Source organism: Vombatus ursinus, unplaced genomic scaffold, assembly GCF_900497805.2.
Source record: "Vombatus ursinus unplaced genomic scaffold, bare-nosed wombat genome assembly UNPS02014832.1, whole genome shotgun sequence".
Taxonomy (NCBI): Eukaryota; Metazoa; Chordata; class Mammalia; order Diprotodontia; family Vombatidae; genus Vombatus; species Vombatus ursinus.
In genome coordinates this window covers 873,364-897,528 of record NW_020954610.1, presented here as the reverse complement: position 1 = coordinate 897,528, position 24,165 = coordinate 873,364, and the positions used below count along the sequence as shown (strand labels likewise).

Sequence of the window (24,165 nt, the reverse complement as noted above, 5' to 3'; positions counted from 1 at the left end):
CCCAATGTCTTAAGACATTTCTTCTCAAGCCCATTTCCTAAATATGTAATTATTTGTTAATATTTTTGGTATCCTGGGGCAACTAGATGAGGCAGTAGATAAAGCATCAGCCCTGGAGTCAGGAGGACCTGAGTTCAAAGCTGTCCTCAGATACTTACAAGCTGTGTGATCCTTGGCAAGTCACTTAATCCCAATTGCCTCTCCCACCCCCAAAAAACAAAAACAAAAATATATAGTTTCTGTATCCTCTCCATATCTTGTCTTAGATAGGATACAAAATAACATTATATTTTACATTGATGACTGTTATTTGCCATAAATGTAGGACATAGCAGGAAGATTACTTACTACATGTTATGCATTCCAATACCATACCATTTTTATCCCTGGTTCTGCATTACTAATATATGTTTAACACCATCAGTAGCATTGTACTTGACAATCTTTTCAAGCACTATTGTTACTATTTTGCAACTGGAGCATTCTTTGAGATAGCATTCATTTTAGGACATCTTGATAACTGTTTTATCACATTAGAACTGGGTATTTAGTAATATCATATGTATAAGTCTATCATATGAGAGTGAGTGTCATTCTAAATACCTTCAAGGCTGTCATCACATCACCCTCTAGTGGACTTAACCTCACAAAGAGAAGGTGAAGGGAAAAGGGAAGAGAAAAGGGAAAGGAGGAAAAGGAAGGGGAGAATAAAGGAAAGGGAAAGGAAAAGAGGAAAAGGGAGGAGGGAAAGAGAAATGGAGGAGGAAGAGTAAATGGGGGAAGGGGAAAAGGGAGGGTAGAAGTAGAAAAGAGGAAAGGAGAAAGAGAAGGTGGGGAAAAAAGAGTAAAGAGGAAGGAAGAGAAGGGGGAAAGGAGAAAGGGAAAGGGAAAATGAGGAAGGGGAAAGGGGGAAGGGAAAAGGAGAGGTGAAGGGGGGGGGAGGCCATCAATAAGGTACAGTCCACTACTTCCCAAAGTAGCCTATTCCACTTTGAAATAGCTCTACTGGTTGGGAAATTTTTGGTTGGGAAAGAAAATTTGTTTCTTTGCAACTCCAACCCATCGCTCCTAATTCTGGAGAAATCAAATCTTTTCTCTACGTAACAGCCCTTTGAGTATTTGAACTCCACTATTACATTCTTCCTAAGTCTTCATTTCTCCAGGCTAAACATTCCCAATTCCTTTAGCCAATCCTGACATAGCAAGAACTTGAGGCCCCTTACCACCCTACTCTGGATCTATATGTTTGTATCTGTGTTTTAAGATGAAGTGGTGCCACGAAAATGGTAAATTCCCCAACTGCAGTAACTATTTTTATTTTTTGTTTTTGTAGCCTATTTGCTTGGCACAGGTGCTTAATAAATAACTATTGAATTGAATTATCCTCTTCTAGTCTTCTCCAGCTTATCATCAAAATATCATTCCTCAAATCTGATGCCCAGAACTAACACAACACTCAAGATATAGTCTAACCAGAGCAGAGGAGAGCAGGAATATTACATCCATAGTCCCAGATATTCTGTTACTTAATACAGCATAAGATTGCATTGACTTTTTCAGCTTCTATAGAACAAGGACAACTAAAACTCTCACGTCTTTTTCCAATGAGCTGTTGTCTAGCCCCTATCTTATACTTGAATAGCAGATTTTTTGTAACCCAAGTAAGCTCTAATCCATCTATTTCTATCCCTTCTATTACTGTCACTACAGTCATATGTGACCAGCCTTGGAAAACAGAACTTAAAGTCAGGTATCAGGATTTAGGTGAAAGGTGAGAAAGGGAAACAGCAAAAGGAGAATACTCTGTGACTATCACCATCTCTCAGAATCACACATTATAAAAAATTCACAACTTGTAAATTCCACTTTCTAACGACAATCTTCCATCCGTCCACTTTTCTAGCTCTCTCTCACACTGGACCTATTCTTCACCCTTACCATAACATTCAACCCTTCAACCCACCCATAGTCCTCTGGTCCATCTCTTCCACTCTGGCTTATATGACTTGTCTTCTTAACCAGTCTTGACTCCAAAGTTTCTCTCTCTAAGGTTTACTAGCTATTACTCTAAAAGCTCTCACTGTTCCAAACCTGCAAATATCTTATCCCTAGGTAAGTCTCACATTCTGACTTGTTTCTGCCAAAGCTACCAAGCAACACTGGCAATTTAAAAAAAAAATTTCATTCATTACAAACTCATAGTACATAAATTTTATCTGGAATGTCAACAGTCCATTTACTCTACCCTTCTTGATTTTTTAAATCTCATTTCCCACTGTCACTATTCCAAACTTTTTCTCCTCTACTCTAACAATTATACTTCCATCCCCGCCCCACCATGGACACAAACACACTTTTATCAGAAGGCCCAGTCTCCTTCTTCACAAAAAAAGATTAAGATCATCCACTATGAGCTCACTTAAACCTGGTCCATTCCTCAAACCTCAGCAGCTTTCTGTCCCTCTAGTCACAGAAGAGAGAGATATCCCTACTCTTTATAAAGTCTAATCATTACTTCCTCCTACTCTCTCTCACCTTCATCAGGACCAGCTGTCAATCCCTCTCATTCATTTTCACTTGTGATAAGTGGCTTATTCTCACCTGCCTACCAAGGTACTCAAGTCTCCAAAAATCTAAAAAAGTCATATGTGGGCCTTTCTAATTTATTCAGCTCCTATTCCATCTCATCTCTTTTCTCCTCTTCATTGCTAAGCTTCTTGAAAAATGTATCTATACAGTACTTAATATTTTCACTTTTTTACTATCCATTCAAATCTCCTGTATTTGGGCTTTCACTTATATCACTCTGCTGAAATTGTCCTCAGAGTTCAAAGGATTTCTTAATTGCCAAATTCAATGATCCTTTCTCAATATTCATACTACTTCCCCTTTGTTCATCTTCTGATACTATTGATCATTCCCTCCTATTGAGTAGTTCCTTATTTCCGTTTATGGAGCCATCTTTTCTACTTTCCTATGTTCATAGTACTGGAGCTATTTTTGGAAAATTTTATGATAACTATTCCCTCTACCTCACCTTTCATATATAGATAGGAGGTCCTATAAATTTTATTCACAAAACACCTTAATACTGGCCCTCATTACCATCTGTCTGAATTAATGCAATAGCCTAAAAAGTCTTCCTACTTCTACTCTCTCAAACCCTCCAATCAATCCTTGAAAACATATAATGTATCCCTAGCCATAGATTTGCTCATATTCAAAAATCTACAGTGGGTCTCAACTGCCTCCTGAATAAAGTTTACATGCATTCAAGGCCCTCTACCACCTGGCACCATCCATCCTTTACAGACTTCTCTCATATTACTCCTCAACACACTCTATGTTCTTGCTGATAACCTGGACAAGCTTTCTACCTCCTCAAACACATTGTGCTCTCATACCTCCATGACTTTACTCACACTTTCCCCTATAACAGAAATGACCTCTCTTCATCTAATTCCTAACCATCCTCTAAAACCTAACTAAAATGTCATCACCTCCACAAAACCTTCCCTGATTCCCCACACTGGTAATGCCCTTAGACTTCACACAGATGCTTGCTTTTTAATACCATAACGTACCGCTTATGTGACATTACATATCACATACTGATGTTGGGACCTTCTAACTCTGGGGAAATGTAAGCCCTGTATGGACAATGGTTGTATCTGATCTAAATCCTTTATCTCCTATATCACCTAGCACAGTTCTCTGCACAGATATAATGTAAGTAAAACATTCTGCAGTCTTTAAAATCACCATATACATGTCAACTATTAATCAATGCTTATTATATTTGCATTAAGAGACCTAAGCATTCCAAAAATAAAAGGTTAGTTCCTTACTATAAATGAATAAACTTCCTGGTTTAAAAGGCAATTCAAATGTTAGATTACTGTAGTAATATTATGTCTGTTTGTGTTTTATCTAAATTATTATGTACTATTGAATTCCTAGTTGCCCCTCCTGGAAATAAAATTTTCAAAAATATAAAGCTAGGCTTCACTAAAATGTAGTCCTTAATACAGAGTCTAAAAATCAAGTAAGCTTACTATACGATCTTTGAAACACAACCCTAATTTTAAAGTATCCTGAAAATGTTCATGGCTTTATCTCCACAAAAATATTGGCAGTCTTTAGAAAAAAAATAAAAGGATTACACTACCTTGTTACTTTGCAGCTAGATTCAATCAAGTCATTTTCAAACTCAAGAAGGCTGTTAGGCAGATTATATTCTAATGGCGATGTCAGTCTTTTCAATCGGAATAAACCAACACAAAACTTTGCTCCCATCTCTTCCAATTCTCGTGTCCCAATCTGTAAACCCTAATAGAGGAAATAAAAAATACATATGCAGTTAAGGTGTAATAATTGCTATCCTTTGGCTATAATTCATACTGGTTTAATATAGAAAATAAAAAGAATTGCATAATCACTTTAAAAAACATGACTAATTTAGAGCTGTGAATTGCATTTAAGATATGCACTAAAATGTTTATTAACAACATGTTGTAGGATCAGCGTAGGCTACAGATGAAACTACCTATCCTGAGAGACTTTTTTAGATATCTATTGTGCATGAGCTTTTAAAAAAAGTTACTTAAGTCAAGGCTAATGGAAATATGATAATAACAAAAGAGCAAAGGGTTCTCAGACAACAGCCACGGATTCATTTATCATCACTGTCAATTTGGACAAGTCTACTCATGTTTCTCTACTTATTTCTCTACGTGTGATTTGCTCAACTGATACGGTAAAGGACCAACAGAAAGTAAAGAAGTGTTTATACTTCTTTGCTTCTTTAGGATGTGTGAAGAAGTTCCTTAACCAAACTTGACGGAATTATAGGACAGTTATCTGCCATTCTCCTGGTAGCCTTTAAAAAAACAAATCTGCCCAAGTGCACTCAATACAGTGGAAGGAAAAGTACAGTTGAGCATCATCACACAACTCCTCTACAAAAATCTAGAAAATGTAGTGACTGAATACTGATTGGAAATTCAAGAAAAAACATCACAGTAAGTTATATTTCCAGCCCAGGTCAGCATAGGGAGACAGAGAAATCTGCGAACATTGGGGCTAGTGCCTGAGTAAGGGCACACCACACACAGCATTTCAGAACAGGAACTAAAAAAGGACTGAAGCTCTGCAGTGGGGCAGAAAGAGATCCTAAACTCATAGAATGAGACCTCAACTTTGTGCAGGCTACAATAACAGATGCCAACTGGACAGCTCTGTCACTCACTAACCCATTCTAGGTCACAGTTGAATATTTGAGGCAGGACTAAAGAGGGAACCTGCAAACAGGGATGACATGCCAGGCTAAAGAGCAATATTGGTCCCTAGGTTATATATTGAGAAAGGAACAAGTTCAGAAGCAAACAGTAGCTGTGTGTCTCTGACTACAAGACTGAGCAAGATTTCAGTTCTAGCCCATAGCACAAACAAAATCAATGCAACTAATTAGAAGGAAAGTAGAAATCTGGGAAACAATTTTTACAGCCATTGTTTCTGGTAAAGGTCTCATTTCTCAAATACTTAGAGAACTGAATCAAATTTACAAGAATAAAAATCATTCCCCAATTGATAAAAGGTCAAATGATATGAACTGGCAGTTTTCAGATGAAGAAATTAAAGCCATCTATAGTCATATGAAAAAATGCTCTAAATCACTATTGATTAGAGAAATGCAAATCAAAACAACTCTGAGGGTACCACATCACACCTATCAGATTGGCAAAACAGGAAAATGATAACTGTTGGAGAAGACGTGGGAAAATTGGAACATTAGTACACTGTTGGTGGAGTTATGAATTGATCCAGCCATTTTGGAGAGCAATTTGGAAATATGCCCAAAGGGCTATAAAAATGGTCATACCCTTTGATCGAGCAACAGCACTTCTAGGGCTGTATCCCAAAGAGATCATAAAGATGGAAAAAGGAGGAGAACCAGGACAACATTGTACCCAGTAACAGCCACATTGAGCAATGACTAATTTTGATAGACTTATCTCTTCTCAGTAATGCAAGGATCTAAGACCATCTCCAAAAATGCTATGTACATCTAGGGAAAGAATTATGGAGCTTGAATGCAGATCAAAGCATACTATTTGCTCTTTTTTTTTCTTCTGTTTTGTTTTGTTTCTTCTTTCTTTTTTTATATTATGGTAATTTTTATTTATTTTTTTGTTTTCAACATAAACCACAAGATTTTGAGTTCCAAATTTTCACCCCATCTCTCCCCTCCCCCCACCGCAAGATGGCATGCATTCTGAATACCCCCTTTCCCCTAGTCTGCCTTCCCTTCTATCTCTCCCCGCCTTCTCTTATCCCCTTCCCCTTCAATTTTCCTGTAGGGCAAGATGGATTTCTGTACCCCATTTCCTGTATTTCTTATTTCCCAGTTGCATGTGAAAACATTTTTTTTAACATGTGTTTTTAAAACTTTGGGTTCCAAATTTTCTCCCTTCCTCCCTCCCCACCCACCCTCACTAATAAGGCAAGCAACTAAATATAGGTTATATGTGTGCAGTTATGCACATAGCAGACATGCTGTGAAAAACTAACTCTATTTCCCTTAATCCTATTCTGCCCCCCCATTTATTCTATTCTTTCTTTTGACCCTGACCCTCCTCAGAAGTACTTGCTTGTGATTACCCCCTTTCCCAATCTGCCCTCCTCTCCGTCATCCCCCTACTCTCTTGTCCCCTCCCCACCCCATTTTCCTGTAGGGCAAGATAGATTTCCATATCCAATTGAGTGTGTATGTTATTCCCTCCTTAAGTCAAATTCTATGAGAATAAGATTCACTCATTCCTTCTCACCTTCCCCTGTTTCCCCTCCACTGTAAGAGCCTTTTCTTTCTGTTTTTTCTTGTGAGATAATTTACCCCATTCTACCTCTCCCTTTCTCCTTCTCCTATTATAATCCTCTCTCACTCCTTAATTTTATTCTCCAGATATGACCTCTTCATTTTCAACTCACCCTGTGCCCTCTATCTATCTATATCTATATATACATACATATAATTTTTTCCCCTCCAATTACCCTAATACTGACAAAGGTCTCATGAGTTACAAATATCATCTTTCCATGCAGGAATGTAAACAGTTCAACCTTAATAAATCTCTTACGATTTCTCTTTCTTGTTTACCTCTTCCTGTTCCACTTGAGTCTTGTATTGGAAAGTCAAACTTTCTATTCAGCTCTGGTCTTTTCATCAAGAATGCTTGAAAGTCCTCTATTTCACTGAATGACAATTTTTTTCCCCTGTAGGATTATACTCAGTTTTGCTGGGTAGGTGATTCTTGGTTGTAATCCTATCTCCTTTGTCCTCTGGAATATTATATTCCATGCCCTCTGGTCCCTTAATGTAGAAGCAGCTAAATCTTGTGTTATCCTGATTGTGTTTCCACAATACTTGAATTGCTTCTTTCTGGCTGCTTGTAATATTCTCTCCTTGACCTGGGAACTCTGGAATTTGGCTACAATATTCCTAGGAGTTTTCCTTTGGGGATCTCTTTCAGGAGGAGATCGGTGGATTCTTTCCATTTCTATTTTGCCCTCTGGTTCTAAAATATCAGGGCAGTTTTCCTTGATAATTTCTTGAAAGATGATGTCTAGGCTCTTCTTTTGATCAGGGCTTTCAGATAGTCCAATAATTTTTAAATTCTCTCTCCTGGATCTATTTTCCAGGTCAGTTGTTTTTCCAATGAGATATTTCACATTGTTTTCTAATTCTTAATTCTTTTGAATTTGTTTTACAGTGTCTTGATTTCTCATAAAATCACTAGCTTCCACTTGCTCTATTCTAATTTTTAAGGAAGTATTTTCTTCAGTAATCTTTTGGACTTCCTTTTCCATTTGGCCAATTTTGCTTTTTAGGGCATTCTTCTCCTCACTGGCTTTTTGGACCTCTTTTGCCATTTGGGTTAGTCTATTTTTTAAAGTGTTATTTTCTTCAGTATTTTTTTGGGGGGTCTCCTTTAGCAAGCTGTTGACTTGTTTTTCATGATTTTCTTGCAAAACTCTCAGTTTTTCCTCTACTTCTCTTACTTGCTTCTCAAAATCCCTTTTGAGTTCTTCCAAGGCCTGGGACTGATTCATATTCTTCTTGGAGGCAAGCGGATTTAGGAGCTTTGGCTTCGTTGTCTTCTTCTGGTTGTATGTTTTGATCTTCTTTGTCACCAAAGTAAGATAATATAGTTTGACTGCTTTTGCGCTGCTTACTCATGATTCCGGCCAATTACTTGAGTTTTAAACTCTTCGTTAAGGTAAAAGTCTGTTTCAAATGTGGAGAATGTACTGTCCCAAGCTTCAGGGGTTTTGTGTAGCTGTGCTCAGAGATACTTCTAGGGACCTGAAATTTTTCAGTTCTTCCAAGGTGCTATGATAAGGGGTGAGGTGTTTCCTCTCCACAGCCACAACAAGCTCCACCACACCAGCACTCCTCCTTGCCCCAGGACTGCCCCTCAGAACTGTGACCCAGATCCAAGCACAGGCAAAGGAAGAGATTCCTGCCTCAGCACTGGCAAAGAGATCCCTGCAATCCCCCTCTGATCAGCCACTAGAATCCCCCTCAGTCTGTGGGCCGGAAGCTCAGGAAACAGCCATGACCCCGGGGGCGGCTGAGACCTAGCTCCTTCTCTCACCACAGTCACAGACTTTTCTCACTGACCTTCTAAGTTGTTTTTGGCATTCATGGGTTGAGAAGTCTGGAATCCACCACAGCTGCCTGCGATTCAGTCCTCTGAGGCCTGCTCCAGGGTCACTGCAGCCTGTGCGCCCACGCCACCCCGCGCTCCTCTCCCCACTGGTGCGATATACTTTTCTGATCAACCATCCAGGCTGTCTTTGGCTGGAAATTTGTTTCACTCTGTCTTTTTGTGGGTTCTTCTGCTTTAGAATTTTTTTAGAGCCATTTTTTATAGGTTTTTGGAAGGGTTTGGGGGGAGAGCTCAAATGAGTCACTGCTTTCCCTCCGCCATCTTGGCTCTGCCCCCTGTTTCTTCTTTCTTATGGTCTCCTATTCGTTCTAATTCTTCTTTACAACATGACTAATGTGAAAATATGGACTAGAATTGCAGAGGATGGAAAGGTGTGGAGGTAATCTGAGCTCTTTGAGAAAGTACCTGTATCAATGAGATTATAGACCCATTAAAATTCTGTGAAAAAAACCAGATGTTCTCAACTGAGGCAAGAAATAAGACAATAAGATGTAGTTGAAGAGAGGATCCTGGGAAGATGGTAGAGTAGGTCAGAAAACTTTAGGCTCTCCAAATTTCTTCCACAAAAAAAGACAGAACATGGACTCAGAGTGAATGTGGAGCAGTAGAAATTGACAAAAGTCAAGGTAAAGCAGTTGTCCTCCTAAGATAACTTGAGAAAACCCCAGGAAAGATCCCACCTCCAGGGATGAAGATTTAGCCTGAGTAAAGTGCAAACACCTCCAAGCCAACTCTGGGGGAATCAACAAGCAAGAAGCACTAGGGGAAGCTGGTTTGGGAGGCAGCCTCGACCTCAGGAACTTTCACCTCATGGATACTGTAAAGTTCTGATGGCTAAATAGAAGATTAAAGGACCTTCCACTGTCAAGAGATGCCAAGCACAGTTGTGCTGACCAGACATGGACCTGAGCTGCAGTTGTGGGGGAAATAAGAGTAAGAAGGACCTGACACCTGGGGCATCATTCCCCACACCTTAGGACTAGAATCAGTATAATAATAAGCTGCTAAAAATAAAATAAAACAAAATAAAAATGAGCAAGCAAAGGAGAAAGAACCCAACCACAGATATCTATTATTGGGATAGAGAAGATCTGGGTTCATATTCAGAGGAAGACAGTGGAACTTAAAAAAAAGCCACTCCTTTTTCCATGAGAAACGTCAAATGATCACAAACCCAAAAAGAGTTCCTGGAAGAACTTTAAAAGGACTTTAAAAATAAGAGAGATCGAGGAAAAATTAGGGAAAAAAATAAGAGCAATCCAAGAAAATTATGAAAAGAAAATTAACCAACTAAAAAGGAGAATCAAAAACTTTAGGAAGAAAGTAATTCCTTGAAAACTAAAACTGGAAAAAGGAAAGCTAAGGACATTATGAGACACCAAGAAATAATAAAACAAAATCAAAAGAATGAAAAAAAAACAGAAGAAAATGTGAAACATTCCATCAGAAAAACAACTGATCTACAGAAGAGATCAAGGAGAGACAATATAAGAATTGTTGGACTACCTGAAAGATACGATCAAAATGAAAATCTTGAAACAATATTACAAAAAATTATTAAGGAAAATTGCCCTGAAGTTCTAGAAAAAGAAGGCAAAGCTGAAATAGAAGAAAGCCACCAATCACCACCTAAAAGAGATCCCAGGAGGAAAACTTATAAGAATATTACAGCCAAATTTAAAAGCTCCCAGGTTAAGAAGAAAATATTGCAAACAAAAAGAAAAAAACCAATTTAAATATCACGGAGTCACAATCAGGATTACACAAGACCTAGTAGCTTCTACAATGGAGGATCCTAAGTCTTGGAATATTCTATTTTGCAGAGCAAAAGAGCTGGGGTTACAACCAAGGGTAACTTACCCAGAAAAATTAACTATAATCCTGAATGGAAAAAAAGGACATGTAATGAATTAAAAGAATTTCAAGTATTTGTGATAAAAAGAGCAGAATCTAATGAAAAATTTGACATAAGATCCAGAAGAAATGTAAACATTAAAGACCAATTTTAAGGGACTTAATAAGATCAAATTGTTTATTTCTTATATGTGAAAATGTTATCAGTACTCTTATGACTGTCATCATTATTTGGATAATTTGAAATTAAAGTTTGGGCTGTGTATGATGGGGTATAAAAGTAAACTAAAAAGTAAAACTGAATAGGGAGAGATAAAAGGGAGTAATTATCTCTTACAAATGAGGCATGAAAGGAAGAACTGACACAGAAGAAGCAAGTAGGGGTGGAGGGCTGGTAGTGTTGGACTCCTATATTAGAAATGGGTTATGGTTATAAGATAAGGGAGGGACTTTTAGACGGCTGTATAGATTAAGAATTAAGAGAAGAGTAAGGGATAAGGGAAATTCTTAACGTAGGCAGACTAATGTGGAAAGTGGGGGAGAGGATAAAGGGTGGACTCAAGAGAAGTGGGCTGATTAAGGAATGGGAGAGTAAGGTGGTAGGTAGAAGAAAATTAGACTAGTAAGGAGTGACAGGGTAAATAGGGAAGAAGGATAGTGAGGAAAAAAAGGATGGAGGGAAATATGCAAATAACTCTAACTTAGAATGTGAATGGGATGAATTTACCCATAAAATGGAAACAGCAGAATGGATTAAAAATCTGAATTCAACTGGAAAGATTTATATCTATGAAGGAAGATGCTATCCACCTCCAGAGAAAGAACTGACAACTAGAAATACACATAGTACAGTCATACATACATATATACATATATATATATACACACACATACATACATATACATATATACACGTGTGTATATGTGTATATATGTCTGTGTATACACGTGTGTGTGTATATATGTCTTGTGTGTTCATAGATATGTATGTATATGTATATATATTTGCATTTAATTGTAGCCTTCTCTGGTAAGGGGGAGAAGAGAAGAGAGAAAAAATAAAATAAAAAGTGCACAGCAAAGAAGGAAGCACAAAAAAGCTAGGCTGCTTTGAAAACAATGCATAGGATTTATTACATAGGTTTTCATGAAATGGAAATTTGTTTTATATTGAATCCTCTCGTATGTTCTGCTGTGCACATGGACATGTTCTTTTTTTTCTTCTTCTGTATTTAAGTTTAAAATAAATAAAAAAATAAAAAATAAGTTGAACAACATACTAAAAATAAATTTATGCAAATTAAAAGAAAATCAACAGTTATGCTTTCCTCATTATCCTCATTATGAAAATGCTTATCTAAACTTAGCCCAGTGGATGTTGCAGGCAACTTCTTTAAGTAACATTACCCAAAGAAGTTGCAAATGGATCATTCCCACCATCTGCTGCCTTCATTACTATGTACACGTTGCTGAATGAAGGTGGAGAAAACCATGTAATCATACTAAATGAGTTCACTACAAATGTATATTACAGAACTTTAACTAGGCCTTCACTGCTACGAAGAAATCCTTTACTACCTCCCTCATTAACTCACTATTCCATTCACCATAACAGCTTCCAAATCTCTTCACCCTTTTTCAAAACTCCCATAGCTACTTCTCCCACAAACCTCTTAGCTAAAAACCTAGCCACATCTTTTACAGAAAAAATGAGGCCATTCATTAAAAGCTCTTTCTTCTCCCCTCCTCATCTCACATCACTCAGATGATTTCTGCCACTATCTTCTGTCTCTTTTACGCCTATCTAATGATGAGGTTGCCCTTTTCCTTGCCAAGGTCAGCCCCTCTACATGCACAAGTGATTTCATTCCATCTCTTCTCCTCCAGCAAATTGCTCCCTCTATCATCCCACTCTAACTCATCTTCAATTTCTCCCCTGTCTATTGCCTACAAAGATGCCTATGTCTCCTTCACCCTCAAAAAATCTTCACTTGGTCAATCCATATCCCTCATGCCTCTTGTGACTAAAGTCCTTGAGAAGGTTAACTATAATAGATGCCTGCTCTTCTTCTCTCACTCTCTTTTTAACTCTCTACAGTCTGGCTCCTGACCTCATCATTCAACATAAAACTATTCTCTCTTAATTGCCAAATCCAATGGCCTTTTCTCAATCCTCATTCTTCTTGATCTCTCTAAAGCTTCTGACACTGTCAATCACCTTTTTCTCCTTGATATTCTCTTCTCCAGGTTTTCAGGTACTAGTCTTTCCTGGTTGTCTTCCAACCTATCTGACTGCTCCTTCTCAATGTCCTTTGCTGGATTTTCATCCAGATCATGTTCAATAACCTTGGGTGTTGCACAGCATTCTGTCATGGACCCACTTCTCTCTATATACTATTTTGCTTGATGATCTCATCAGCTCCCATGGATTCAATTATCATCTCCATGTTGATGACTCTCAAATCTACTTATTTAGCCCTAATCACATTGCTGACCTCTAATCTTGTATCTACAGCTGCCTACTAGACATCACGAACCATATGTCCTACAGACAACTTAAACTTAACATGTCCCAAACTGAAATCATCTTTTTCCCCCAAACCCTTCCCCCTTCCAAAATTCCCTGTTACTATCAAGAGCACCCTCCCAGGCTCACACGATGTGGGTATCATCCTTGAATCCCCACTCTCACCCTCATTTCCAATCAAGTGTTGATTTTACCTTTATGACATCTCTCAACTAGGCCCCCATCCTCTGATACTTCTACCTCCCTGATACAGCTCTTATCACCTCATATCTGGATTTTTGCAATAATGTGCTGATTGGTCTGCCTACAGTAGGCAGACCCTCTCCCCACACTAGTTCAACCTTCAACCAACCACCAAATTGATTTTCTTACAGCACAGGTCGGACCATGTAAGCCCCTTACTCAAACTCCAGTGGTTAACTATCACTTCCATGATCAAATATAAAACCCCTTGCTCAGCATTCAAAGCCCTTCATAACTTAGGCCCTCCCATCTTTCCAGTCTTCTTTTATCTTACATTCCCCTACGCACTTTCCAATTGAATGACATGGGTCTTCCTGCTCTTCCTTGAAGAAGACATTTTAAACTTAATGTGTCCTAAACTCTCCTGACTCATTTTCACTGACTAATCCTCATTCCTGGAATGCCCTCCCTCCTCATCTTTGCCTCTTGGCTTCCTTCAAGTCACAGCTAAAATCCTACATTCTATAGGAAGCCTTTTCCAACCATTCATTCTTATGCTCTAGTGATGATTTCCTATTTATCCTTTATATAGCTTGTTTTTACATAGTTGTTTGCATGTTTTATTCTCCATTAGATTGTTAGCCCCTCAAGGGCAGGTATTGTCTTTTCCCTTTCTTTGTATCCCTAGCACACAGCACAGTGTGTGGTACATTGTAGGTGCTTATTAAGTGTTTGTTGACTGGCAGATATCAATTAGAGAGAAAATACCCTCAAACAACTTTATATTGGCCAGGCCAACTATATTCCTAAAGTACACAGCTCTGACTTAAGGCTCAAGGGAATGAATCATAGAATATTACTTATCCAGAAAGCACATGCTTTATTGTAATCAATCTTGTTTAAATAGAACTTTTGGACATTATGCAAAAGGCCTATACAAATCTATCTAAATGCCTTCATTAAACCATTCATTTTCCATCTTAACTTAAAATGTTTCAGAAATTCTATGGTCTATTTCTGAATTAAGTTATAGTAATTAAAAATGAAGTACATTTTATAGCTTAAAAGCAAAATAAAAACATTTTCAAGGGTAAAAGCATGACTACTTCTTACAATTTTATTAGCCTCTTTTAGGTTTTTAACATTAATGAGTTAGAAATGCTACACATATGGATAAATTCATATCATGAAATTTCTTACCAAAACTTAAATCTTACCTATTGAAAGATTTAGTCACATACTTTTACTCAAGATTTTTTAATCTATTTATAATATACTAATCCAAACATCTAAAAGGGAACTCTGTGTTAATCAAGTATGTTATTATGTTATTAAAATATTTATAGAACTATTAAAAATAAAAATAACTTTTAAAGAAAGTGGCATGTAAATTGTAACTTTGTATTTTAAATAATGGTTATTTTCTTGTGATTCCCAGTTAGGGCACCACAGCACTCCCATATAATATAGATGTCTTCAAAGAATACTGAAGCAGAACCTCCCTTTTCCCATTCCTTCATGGACGAATTTTAAAGCAGACATTTTCTTAAGCTACCTTTTTTCCTACAGTGTCTATGGTCCTTATTTGTAGTTCCTAACAATGATTTATGAAGAGCCTGTTTCCACAAAACCTATATCTTAAAAGGTCCCTCCCCATTATTTTGAGGTAGCTAGAAGAAGGACAAACTGGGAAAACTGCCAATAAAAAGGTTGTTCAACATAATATACTATTCATTAAAGTTCCCTTTCAACTGGCCCAAAAAGCATGAGTCTCATTACTAAATCTTTGCACGCTTTCTAATTTATTGCACTTTAAGATTTGGCTCCATCAACACTTAACATTTTTAGACACATATTAAAAAATTTTATTTTTTAATCTTAAACAATGAGGAGGCTATTAGGCTTTTCACTAGTGCATATTTGTAATAATCTTTTATCTTAGGCTTACAAAAAGGTTTAAATAGCAAATTCATTATCCCTTTTTCCTGCGGAGAAAAAGGCTCAACAAAATAATTTATACAACATGCTATGATCTTTCAGAAACAAAGCAAGGAATACAAATATCCAGGTTATCTAATTTTTCATCTAATTGTCCTATTTGCTATATATAAAAATTTCATATTTATATCTTTGAAGTCACTTTGAACTTTTAAAAATTACTTCTGTCATGTATCTTAAATATCTCTAATTTTTAAATGTCCTTACTGCTAATGGGAAATTATGAAAGTAATCAGAAAACCCACAATGGATAGGATTATCAAAGCAAGATGACTATGATGATAGTGGTAAGCACTTTATTATTTTTTTTAAAAGCCTTAATACATCACATACATTAAGATCTAGGTAGTTGTTAATAAAAATCATGTGTACATTACTACAATAAAACATACCCATAAATATGCATTACCACACACAGTAACATACTACAAATATGTTTATATTATACTATAGTACAGAGAGACCAGGAGGCAACATAATGGAGTGGAAAGAACTCTTGATTGAATCAGAAGTCTTGGATTCTAGTTCCTGCTCTGCCACTAAGTTTCCATTCAACAAGCCCTGGAAGGATGAGTCTCACTGAAAAATCTTTACATGCTTTCCAGTTTATTACAGAGTGACAATGATTATTTTGGCTTCGTTAACACAATATTTTTATTTAATTATTTAAGCAATAAGAATTATGAAACCATGGGAAGTTATCTTACCTCCTCCATGAGCATATTCCTTCATCTAAAAGATGAGGGAATTGGACCTGATTTCTAAGGTGACTTCTGTTCTAAAATACTATAATTCTATCCATAATTCTATTCCTACATCTAATATATGAAGACAGTAGAAAAAAAAGTTTCCATTGAAAATGTACTGTTAACCTGGAAATAAATCTGGCAAAAATAAGGCCTAGACCAAAATTTTATACCATATTCTAAAATAAATTCAAATGGATCTGTGACCTAAATATCAAAGACTATGGCACTAAAAAGTAGGGGGGAAATCTTGCTATCAAATTTTCCAGATAATGGTTTGGTATAAAAGATATAAAAAATCATTAAGAGAAATATATGTCTAAATCACTAATATTAATAGAAACACACAGCAAAACAACTCTGAGGTTGGCAAATTGACAAAGATGACAAAAGATGTAAATATTCAATGCTGGCAAGTTGTAGAGTAAGGCAAACTAATTTATTGTGCGTGGAACTATGAATTAACATGAACTAGAAAGGCATTTGGAATTAAGCAAATAAAGTGATTAAAACATTCAAATCATTAGACCTACAGACTCCATTGGTAGGCATGAACCCCAAGGAGGCCACTGATAAAAAGGTTCCACATACACCAAAATATTTATAGGATCATTTTTTTTCTATTAGCAAAGAACTGGAAACAAAATATATGCCCATCATTTGAGGCATGGCTAAACAAAATGTGGTGCCATGAATGTAATGGAATATTACTGTGCTGTCAGAAACAATGATAATGATGAACAGAGAGAGGCATGGAAAGGCTAACATGAATTGGGGTAGAGTGAGGTAAGCACAGTCAAGAAAACAATACACACAGTGACTACAACAATGTAAATTTTAAAAAAAAAAACAACCATCACAAAACAAACTAAAATAAATGTGTAAAATTACAAAGAAAAACCTTAGTCCCATAGAAGAGATGTGAGAAGACTACTTCTCTCATTTCTTTGCAGAGGTGAGGGTCCACAAGAGTGGAATATTGCATATATTTTCTGATTTTTCATTATATTGATCAGTTTTGCTGATCTTTTTTTCTTTTCTCCTTTCTTTTTAAAAAATGTCTTTTAAGTTTGAAAGATTGTTCTCTGAGAGGGAAAAGAGGAGGGATGCAAGGGAAATTTAGCCACTGTACAAACAAAAGATATCAATAAAATTTATATTAAAAAAGAAAATTCACCTTAAGTTACTAATTACCAACTAGAAGTGAGCCTTAAAACACTTACCCAAATCACAAATTTAAAGGAACTAAGACAATAACGAAACTACAATGGAAGACAAGAAGTTATTTAATTTCATCCTAAAGGCAGAACTAGATTTATAGATTAGCTTTATCTGGATTTATCACCTGATAAATGTGCTTGTGTTTTTGGGGGAAATGAGTTAATATTTAAGAACAGATCTTGTTGACGCTTAAAAAAAGTGCTATGGTACAAAATTAAACATAGGATTTGCTTTAAAAGAAAAAGAAAGTCTTCTAGAATGAGAATAGTCTTTTCAATTATCTATCAAATGGAAAACTTTCAATAAGGAAGCTTTGATTTTACTAGAAGGATTTACCTTGTATTTTCCTTGATCACAGCCACATAATGTGCTCTCCATGGTGTAGCTTCTCTGTACTCCTATTTCCCTCCATACAACAACACGGGCTGTAGATTGTTTGGACTTTTCTACTACAAAGCTGCAGCTGCTCATGCAGAATGCTGGGGCAGTATGGCTCAATATCTTGGGCAAAGTCTGAGAAAGAAAATTAGCAGCATTTTTCAAAATTAAATGCAATTACAATGATTAGTTTAGCTCCTATCTGCCCCATAATTCCTCAACTGCCACACTTAGAATTCTGGATTTTCTGCAGAAAATACTCAGAAGCTGCTCAAATAATAATAGCTTAAACTTATATAGCACTCTAAAAATTCTTGCCTAACAATCCAGTAAGGTAGGAAATACAAGGTGTTATTTTCCTAGTTTTGCCCATGGTCACAGAGCTTGTACATGGCAGAGCCAAATCCTGAAGATAGGTCTTCAGACTCTGAGTCCAAAGCTCTTTCCAACATATCTCCTCCTGCTTTTCAAATTGTGGTTTTGGTAAACAACTATGACCTCAATTTTAGGAGTTCCAAAGACAAGGTTTCTAATTCAAACTAGTTCATAACTTCAATATCAGAGTTGATGTTAAGTATGAAAGAATTATACAAATAAGAAGCAATTTTTAATTTAAGTTTTACCAGACTACACGTTTCCTTCACAGCAAAATAATATTGCTACATAAGGTAAAGAATTATTCAACACTACTAATTACAGAAAAATTAAAGAGAAAATGAAATTCACCTTTTAGGATAGGTCAATCAAAAACTAATAAAGTTAGGGGCAGCTAGGTGGCACAGTGGATAGAGCACCAGCCCTGAAGTCAGGAGGACCTGAGTTCAAATCTGGCCTCAGACCAAACACTTGACACTTACTAGCTGTGTGACCCTGGGCAAGTCACTTAACCCCAATTGCCTAAAAAAAAAAAAAACTAATATAGTTCACCGTTCTCTTTACTACCCTTAAACAAAAAAGGGTAACTGAAATCAGTGCAAGAGCTAATGAAAGGATTTCCAGTTCCTGGTTTGGAATATTTATTTACAGTCACCCTTACTCCTTCATGATTCTTCATTTTGTCTGAGTTCTATTTGTTGCATAGGCCCTGGCAAAGATGAGAATGGAGATATGGATGACCTGTTGATGTATACTGCTAATCAATCATAATATTTATTCCATAGCAGACTAATTGCTGAGGAAAAGGGAAAAGTAGACCCAAAGGAAGAATAATGGTTCAGAATAGGTGAGGAGTACCAATAAGTTACCTTTTTCAGTAATATATCCCTAATACTTCTTAGCAATTATAGATTTGATTCAATTCAACAAACATTTATTTAGCATCTACTATGTACAAAACACTTTACTAGGCACTGGGGATTCAAAGACAAAAATGAAACTGTTTCTGCCCTTACAGGCTTTGTATTCTACCGGTAAGAGATGATATAAACATCTATATAAATAAAAAGCATGCAGAAGGTGATTTCAAGAAGGCAAAAGTTGATTGGAAGAGGATGTCAAGGAAGGCCTTATGTAAGAACTAGCACGTGAGCTGTTCTTTACTTTACCTTTTTTCTAACAGAACCCTTGGACAGTCTGGTAGAGCCTATGGACTCCTTCTCAGAATCATGGTTTTAAATGCTCAAGATAAAATATATAGGCTTACAAAGGAAACCAATTATATTGAAATAAGGAAATAATTTTTTCCCATCCAAGTTCACATACACCTTGAAATCTGTACATACAAAGGGGTTAAGAGCTCCTAATTTGAAGGACACTGAGAATTCTATAAGGTAGCAGTGAGGAAGGAATGCATTCCAGCACATGCAAAGGTAGAGAGACAGGAGATGTCCTATATATATGGAAATGTGAGCAGTTGATTTCGATTTGAGAGAATGAAGGCGAACAATATGAAATAAGACTGGAAATATAAATGGGAACCAGATTATGGAGGATCTTCAGTGTCAAACTGAGGATTGAGACCACAAAAACCTAGTTCATTTAACAAAGACTTATTAAGCAACTACATATAACATAGGATGGAGGTTGTAACAAAACACTAAATTCCTACCGAATGTTGATAGGAACCTGATGTCTTCCTCAGACATGTAAAATCAGAAACGTAAAACTTTTTCAAATACGTAAAACAAAAAGTACACTATATAGAACAAGTATGTTATTTCCAGCATTCAGTAAGAATTTATATGGTCCCTGCCCTACAGATTAGTGAATGATATTCTTTCAAATTTCTGAATGGTGTCTTTATTTGTGTCTAGAAGTGAATTTTTTTTTTTTTTTTGGTTTTAGAAGACTGAAGAAAGAACTACATGCTAAATTGGCAAGGAGTAGTGAGGAACACAGAAGATGACAAGATTTCCTTCTGAGAAGCCTGGGCAACAGTGGCCCCTTAGATAACTGGGAATCATAACTCCACAGTGAATCTTCATGAGAAAGGGTCAATGGACCTGGAATAATATGACCAGGAGATGATAGCACCATGGTGAATTTTTAAGGGAAATCTTCTAGAAATCTGAAACATAAGTTTGTACATCTTTCCAATGTTAAGCGCCCATGTTAAGGGTTGGAGTTTTTGTGTAATCCTAGCTTTACTGTTATCCTAAGCCACACCTGTATTTCTGGATGTCCATAGCTTCTATTTCATTCTTTAATCTATTTTAAAAATCTTTATTGAGTAGCTATTTACATGCATAGCATTACTTGATTCTTCCTTGAATGATTCCTATTTTGCTCATTTTCTAGAGGATAGAAGGAGGTAGGGGTGGAGGTACTGAAGAAAGAGGAGAAGGAAAGGGAAGGGAAAAGAAGAAGAGGGATGAGATTATAAGCTCTTCTGCAAAGCAGAGAATACATGAACTTTATAGAACTCACCCTGTATCCCACATCTTCAACCACATCACAAGAGGCAGCATTATCATTAGTATGCCACACAGTCTCCTTGATGCTGCAGCCATACATAAATACATTTTTCTTTCGAGAGTGACCATGATAATCACAGTAAACCTACAAGTGACAATATCATATTCAGATCATTTTAAAGCTCAGGTTTTAAACATTATCAAAATACAGGTAAGTATCCTCAAACCTGTTCTGGAACTATATTTCTAAACCTCTTAACCTCACTAGAGCTACAATTTAACACAAAGCAAAACCATTTCAAGAAGTAATACTGAGGCTTGAGAATACTTAACCTCTGGTAAAATCAATGCCTGCCAATACTCTGCAGACCAAACCACAGGTCCTACTGCTTAATTTTTTGATCTGTGATATAGCTATTCAATATTTTTCTCTTTTCAATTCTATTATAATTTTGGTTGACAAAATGCTGCTACTGTTACCTCAAAAGGTTGCTGAAGTTTTAATTAATTAGTAATTTCAGAAGTCAGACATTGAAAAAATAATTATAAAAATTATGTATCAGTATTTTTAAAATGAAAAAGTAAAGAGAGATTTACAAGTTGATTGTGTATCCTTATGTAAAGCTTTTCTATCTTTTCCAGAAGTAGCTTAAATAATCTAAACTTCAACAAACTGGAAATATTTTATTAAAGTTGAAAGGTAGACATGCTCAAAAGAAAGACAAGAAACACACACATATACATAGACATACACACAAGTATTCAAGCAGTCCAATATACAGTCTCACATTACACATACATTATCCTGGTGATGGCTCTTCTGGAAGCTTTAACAAATTGAGTATTGACCAGAAATTTCTTAATTTGAGGGCATGAGACTTCCTAGTACAAATGTAATTATGATTTTATTTGTTTGGGAAATTTAAAATTTTAAGAATTTAAATGATGCATACATTATTCCAGTGATGCTCAAACAGGGAATCAAACACCCTGCAGTACAGGAACTCATAACCAAGTCATTAAAATTTCTAGAACAAGTAAAAGTTGAAGTATAAATGGAAGTAAAAAGTAAAGGCCCGTCAATTATCAGATATGAAGAAAACCACAAATACTATTTTTGAATTAAATTGTAAGAAAATACAGAAATACAAAATTGTTTAATTAAGATGATCTGATTAAATATTCATAGAATAGTAGGATCACAGATTCAGAGCTGGAAGGAAAATCATCCTATTTAAATCTTTCATTTTATAGATGAGGAAACTAAGGCTAACAAAGATTTTACAAACAACTGTGGTGTTTTGGTTTTTTTAAGGATATCAACGTATTTATTAAAATCAATGAAATCACTTCTAAGTCATTATTTATAAGGAAATGACTTAACATTTACCAAGCACTTATAATTAGCAAAATAACATAAAAATTATTAGATGTGTTTCTTCTATCATGTTTTTATATATAACTAACACACACCACAGTTCCCTGCACACAGTAGGTGCTTAATAAATGTTTCTTGATTTTAAAATATTGCTATGGATTTATATATTCAGCTCCTTGACTAAGCAGCCTAAAAATAAGAGCTGACACTTACTAGAGGTAAACGTTTGATTGCAGCCATATACTGCAGCAGACCTTTAGCATGGTAAATTGTAGGATGCAAATCTGGGTTTGGACTTTGCCATTGCCGGTTCAAATCTTCTCCACTTAAAGAACAACGGTGGCTATATAAACACAAACATAAAACACAAAGAAAGAAAGCAACTTGTTATCAAAACCGTTATTTAATCCATTTAAAAATATTTCTAATTTAAATTTTACTATATAATTCAAATGTACACAGTTATCTAATTCAGAATAAATATATAAAATTCTGCCACCATAGTGAGATATCATAAGTTAGAATCTTCCCACTTTTCAAAAATTAATATATGTTCTAACTGTACTCAAAATAACCTCATAATTAAGATTTTAATTAGGTTCTTGGCTCTGAGCCTTTGTCTCCTAGTCTATAAAATAAGAACAATACCTACCACCCTATTGTTCCTTGGGGTTGGCATGAGGATCAAAAGACGTAATATATACAAAATAATTTTATAAGATGTAAAATACTACATAAAATCATTATTATAATAACAGCTAGCCTAATTTTCTATTGGGCACAATTAATTAAGGAAGGCAGCAGAGCTGTTAAACAAATAACTAGAGGTGGCTAACAAACTATAAACAAGATTATAATTCATGCATAAGCTAATTATTTCTCCCTGCAACTGGGTTACAAGCCACAATTCCCTAATACTAAAAAAATGTGAAAAAATATTCAGGTTGTTTCTACATTAGAAGAATTAGCTATGGTCTACCTACCTACTCAACCTACCAATTCCCTTTGAAATGAAAATAGAGAAAGGTTCATGGCAACAAATTCATCAATTAGGGAAAAAACTCTTATGACTACATCTACAAATAACTGAGTAAATTCCTACCTCTCAAAACCCCTGCCTTTTAGAAAGAGTTCTCTTTTAAAATTCAGAACTCAGTAACTGCCATTCCTTCATACTAGAAATAATTTAGCATTAGGGTTATACAAGGCAATGGAAACAATCTCCAAAAGATTCTATAACTTGAGACAAGCTAATATTCTCTTAAAATTAAAAAGAGGAAAAAGAATGGATGTATTTTTTCCAAAGCAACAAACTGTGTCATCTCCAAAACAACAAAAGCACTGCTTGAGTAAGATAAAAGCTTCCACGTGTAGTATATTGTACACCAAAGAACAATTATTTAATGAATTCTAGTCTCATATGTAATAAATTAAATGAGGAAGTTGCAGTAGATGTTCTTGCTATGTTTAGACACCACAACGTCTTGATTCAAAGAATGGAGCATCTCAATAAATCTGATTATCAAAATCACCAGGCACCTTTCCATTCATAATTATAACAAATAACATATAACTAATTTAAAATTAATCCTAAATATTTCTATATGAAAACTTGCTTTATTTTGGGATAAAAACTGATATGCTTCAGTTTTCCAAATTAACTTGGACACTGACATATCAACAAATCTTAAAGATCATTCATAACAGTAAGATTTTTATAGTAGTGGTTTTAACTTACTTTCCATTAATGACACCATCTGGGTTTAGCATAGGGACAATTTTAAAAATATAGGATTCACGCAAGCTCTGTGCAGTAGGGTTACTACTCATGAGATATTCCAAAGTTCCTTTCATAACCCAGCTTGAATTAGTTTCTCCAGGATGTACTCGAGCAGATAAGAAAATGTAAGGGCGATTTCCTAAATATAAAAGTCAAGTTAAAATGAACAGTTAAAGTTAAAAATAAAAATATTTTTATTTAATGACATTGGGAATTTATCTACTTAACTATGCACCTGAATATAAGATGACATAATAAAAAAGTGGTCATTACTGATGAAATAATTCACTTATGACTGGACTTTTAATTTTATAATATTTGAAATGAATATGTAATACTATCTTATAAGTAAGCAATTGTTGACGGGAACTTGAATGGTTATATCTTTTTTTTAATCTGTCATTCTCAAAAAAGCTAAAGGGAATAGGAAGAAATATATATTTATATCCCTGTTTTATAGGCATTAAGGTTAAAGGCCTATCAAATTTCAATACTTAATTTCCAAACTACCATATTTTT

General features: G+C 35.6%; 1 protein-coding gene across 1 annotated transcript in view; it reads right to left on the bottom strand.

Moving 5' to 3' along the window:
- Positions 1-24,165, bottom strand: part of LOC114025963 (cytosolic carboxypeptidase 1-like) — a 173,093-nt gene that overhangs the window by 14,539 nt on the left and 134,389 nt on the right. Inside the window, 5 exon segments of the mRNA XM_027839511.1 lie at positions 4,169-4,329; positions 17,595-17,771; positions 20,502-20,633; positions 22,080-22,209; positions 23,605-23,785. Of these exon segments, the coding sequence (XP_027695312.1) occupies positions 4,169-4,329; positions 17,595-17,771; positions 20,502-20,633; positions 22,080-22,209; positions 23,605-23,785 (781 nt within the window).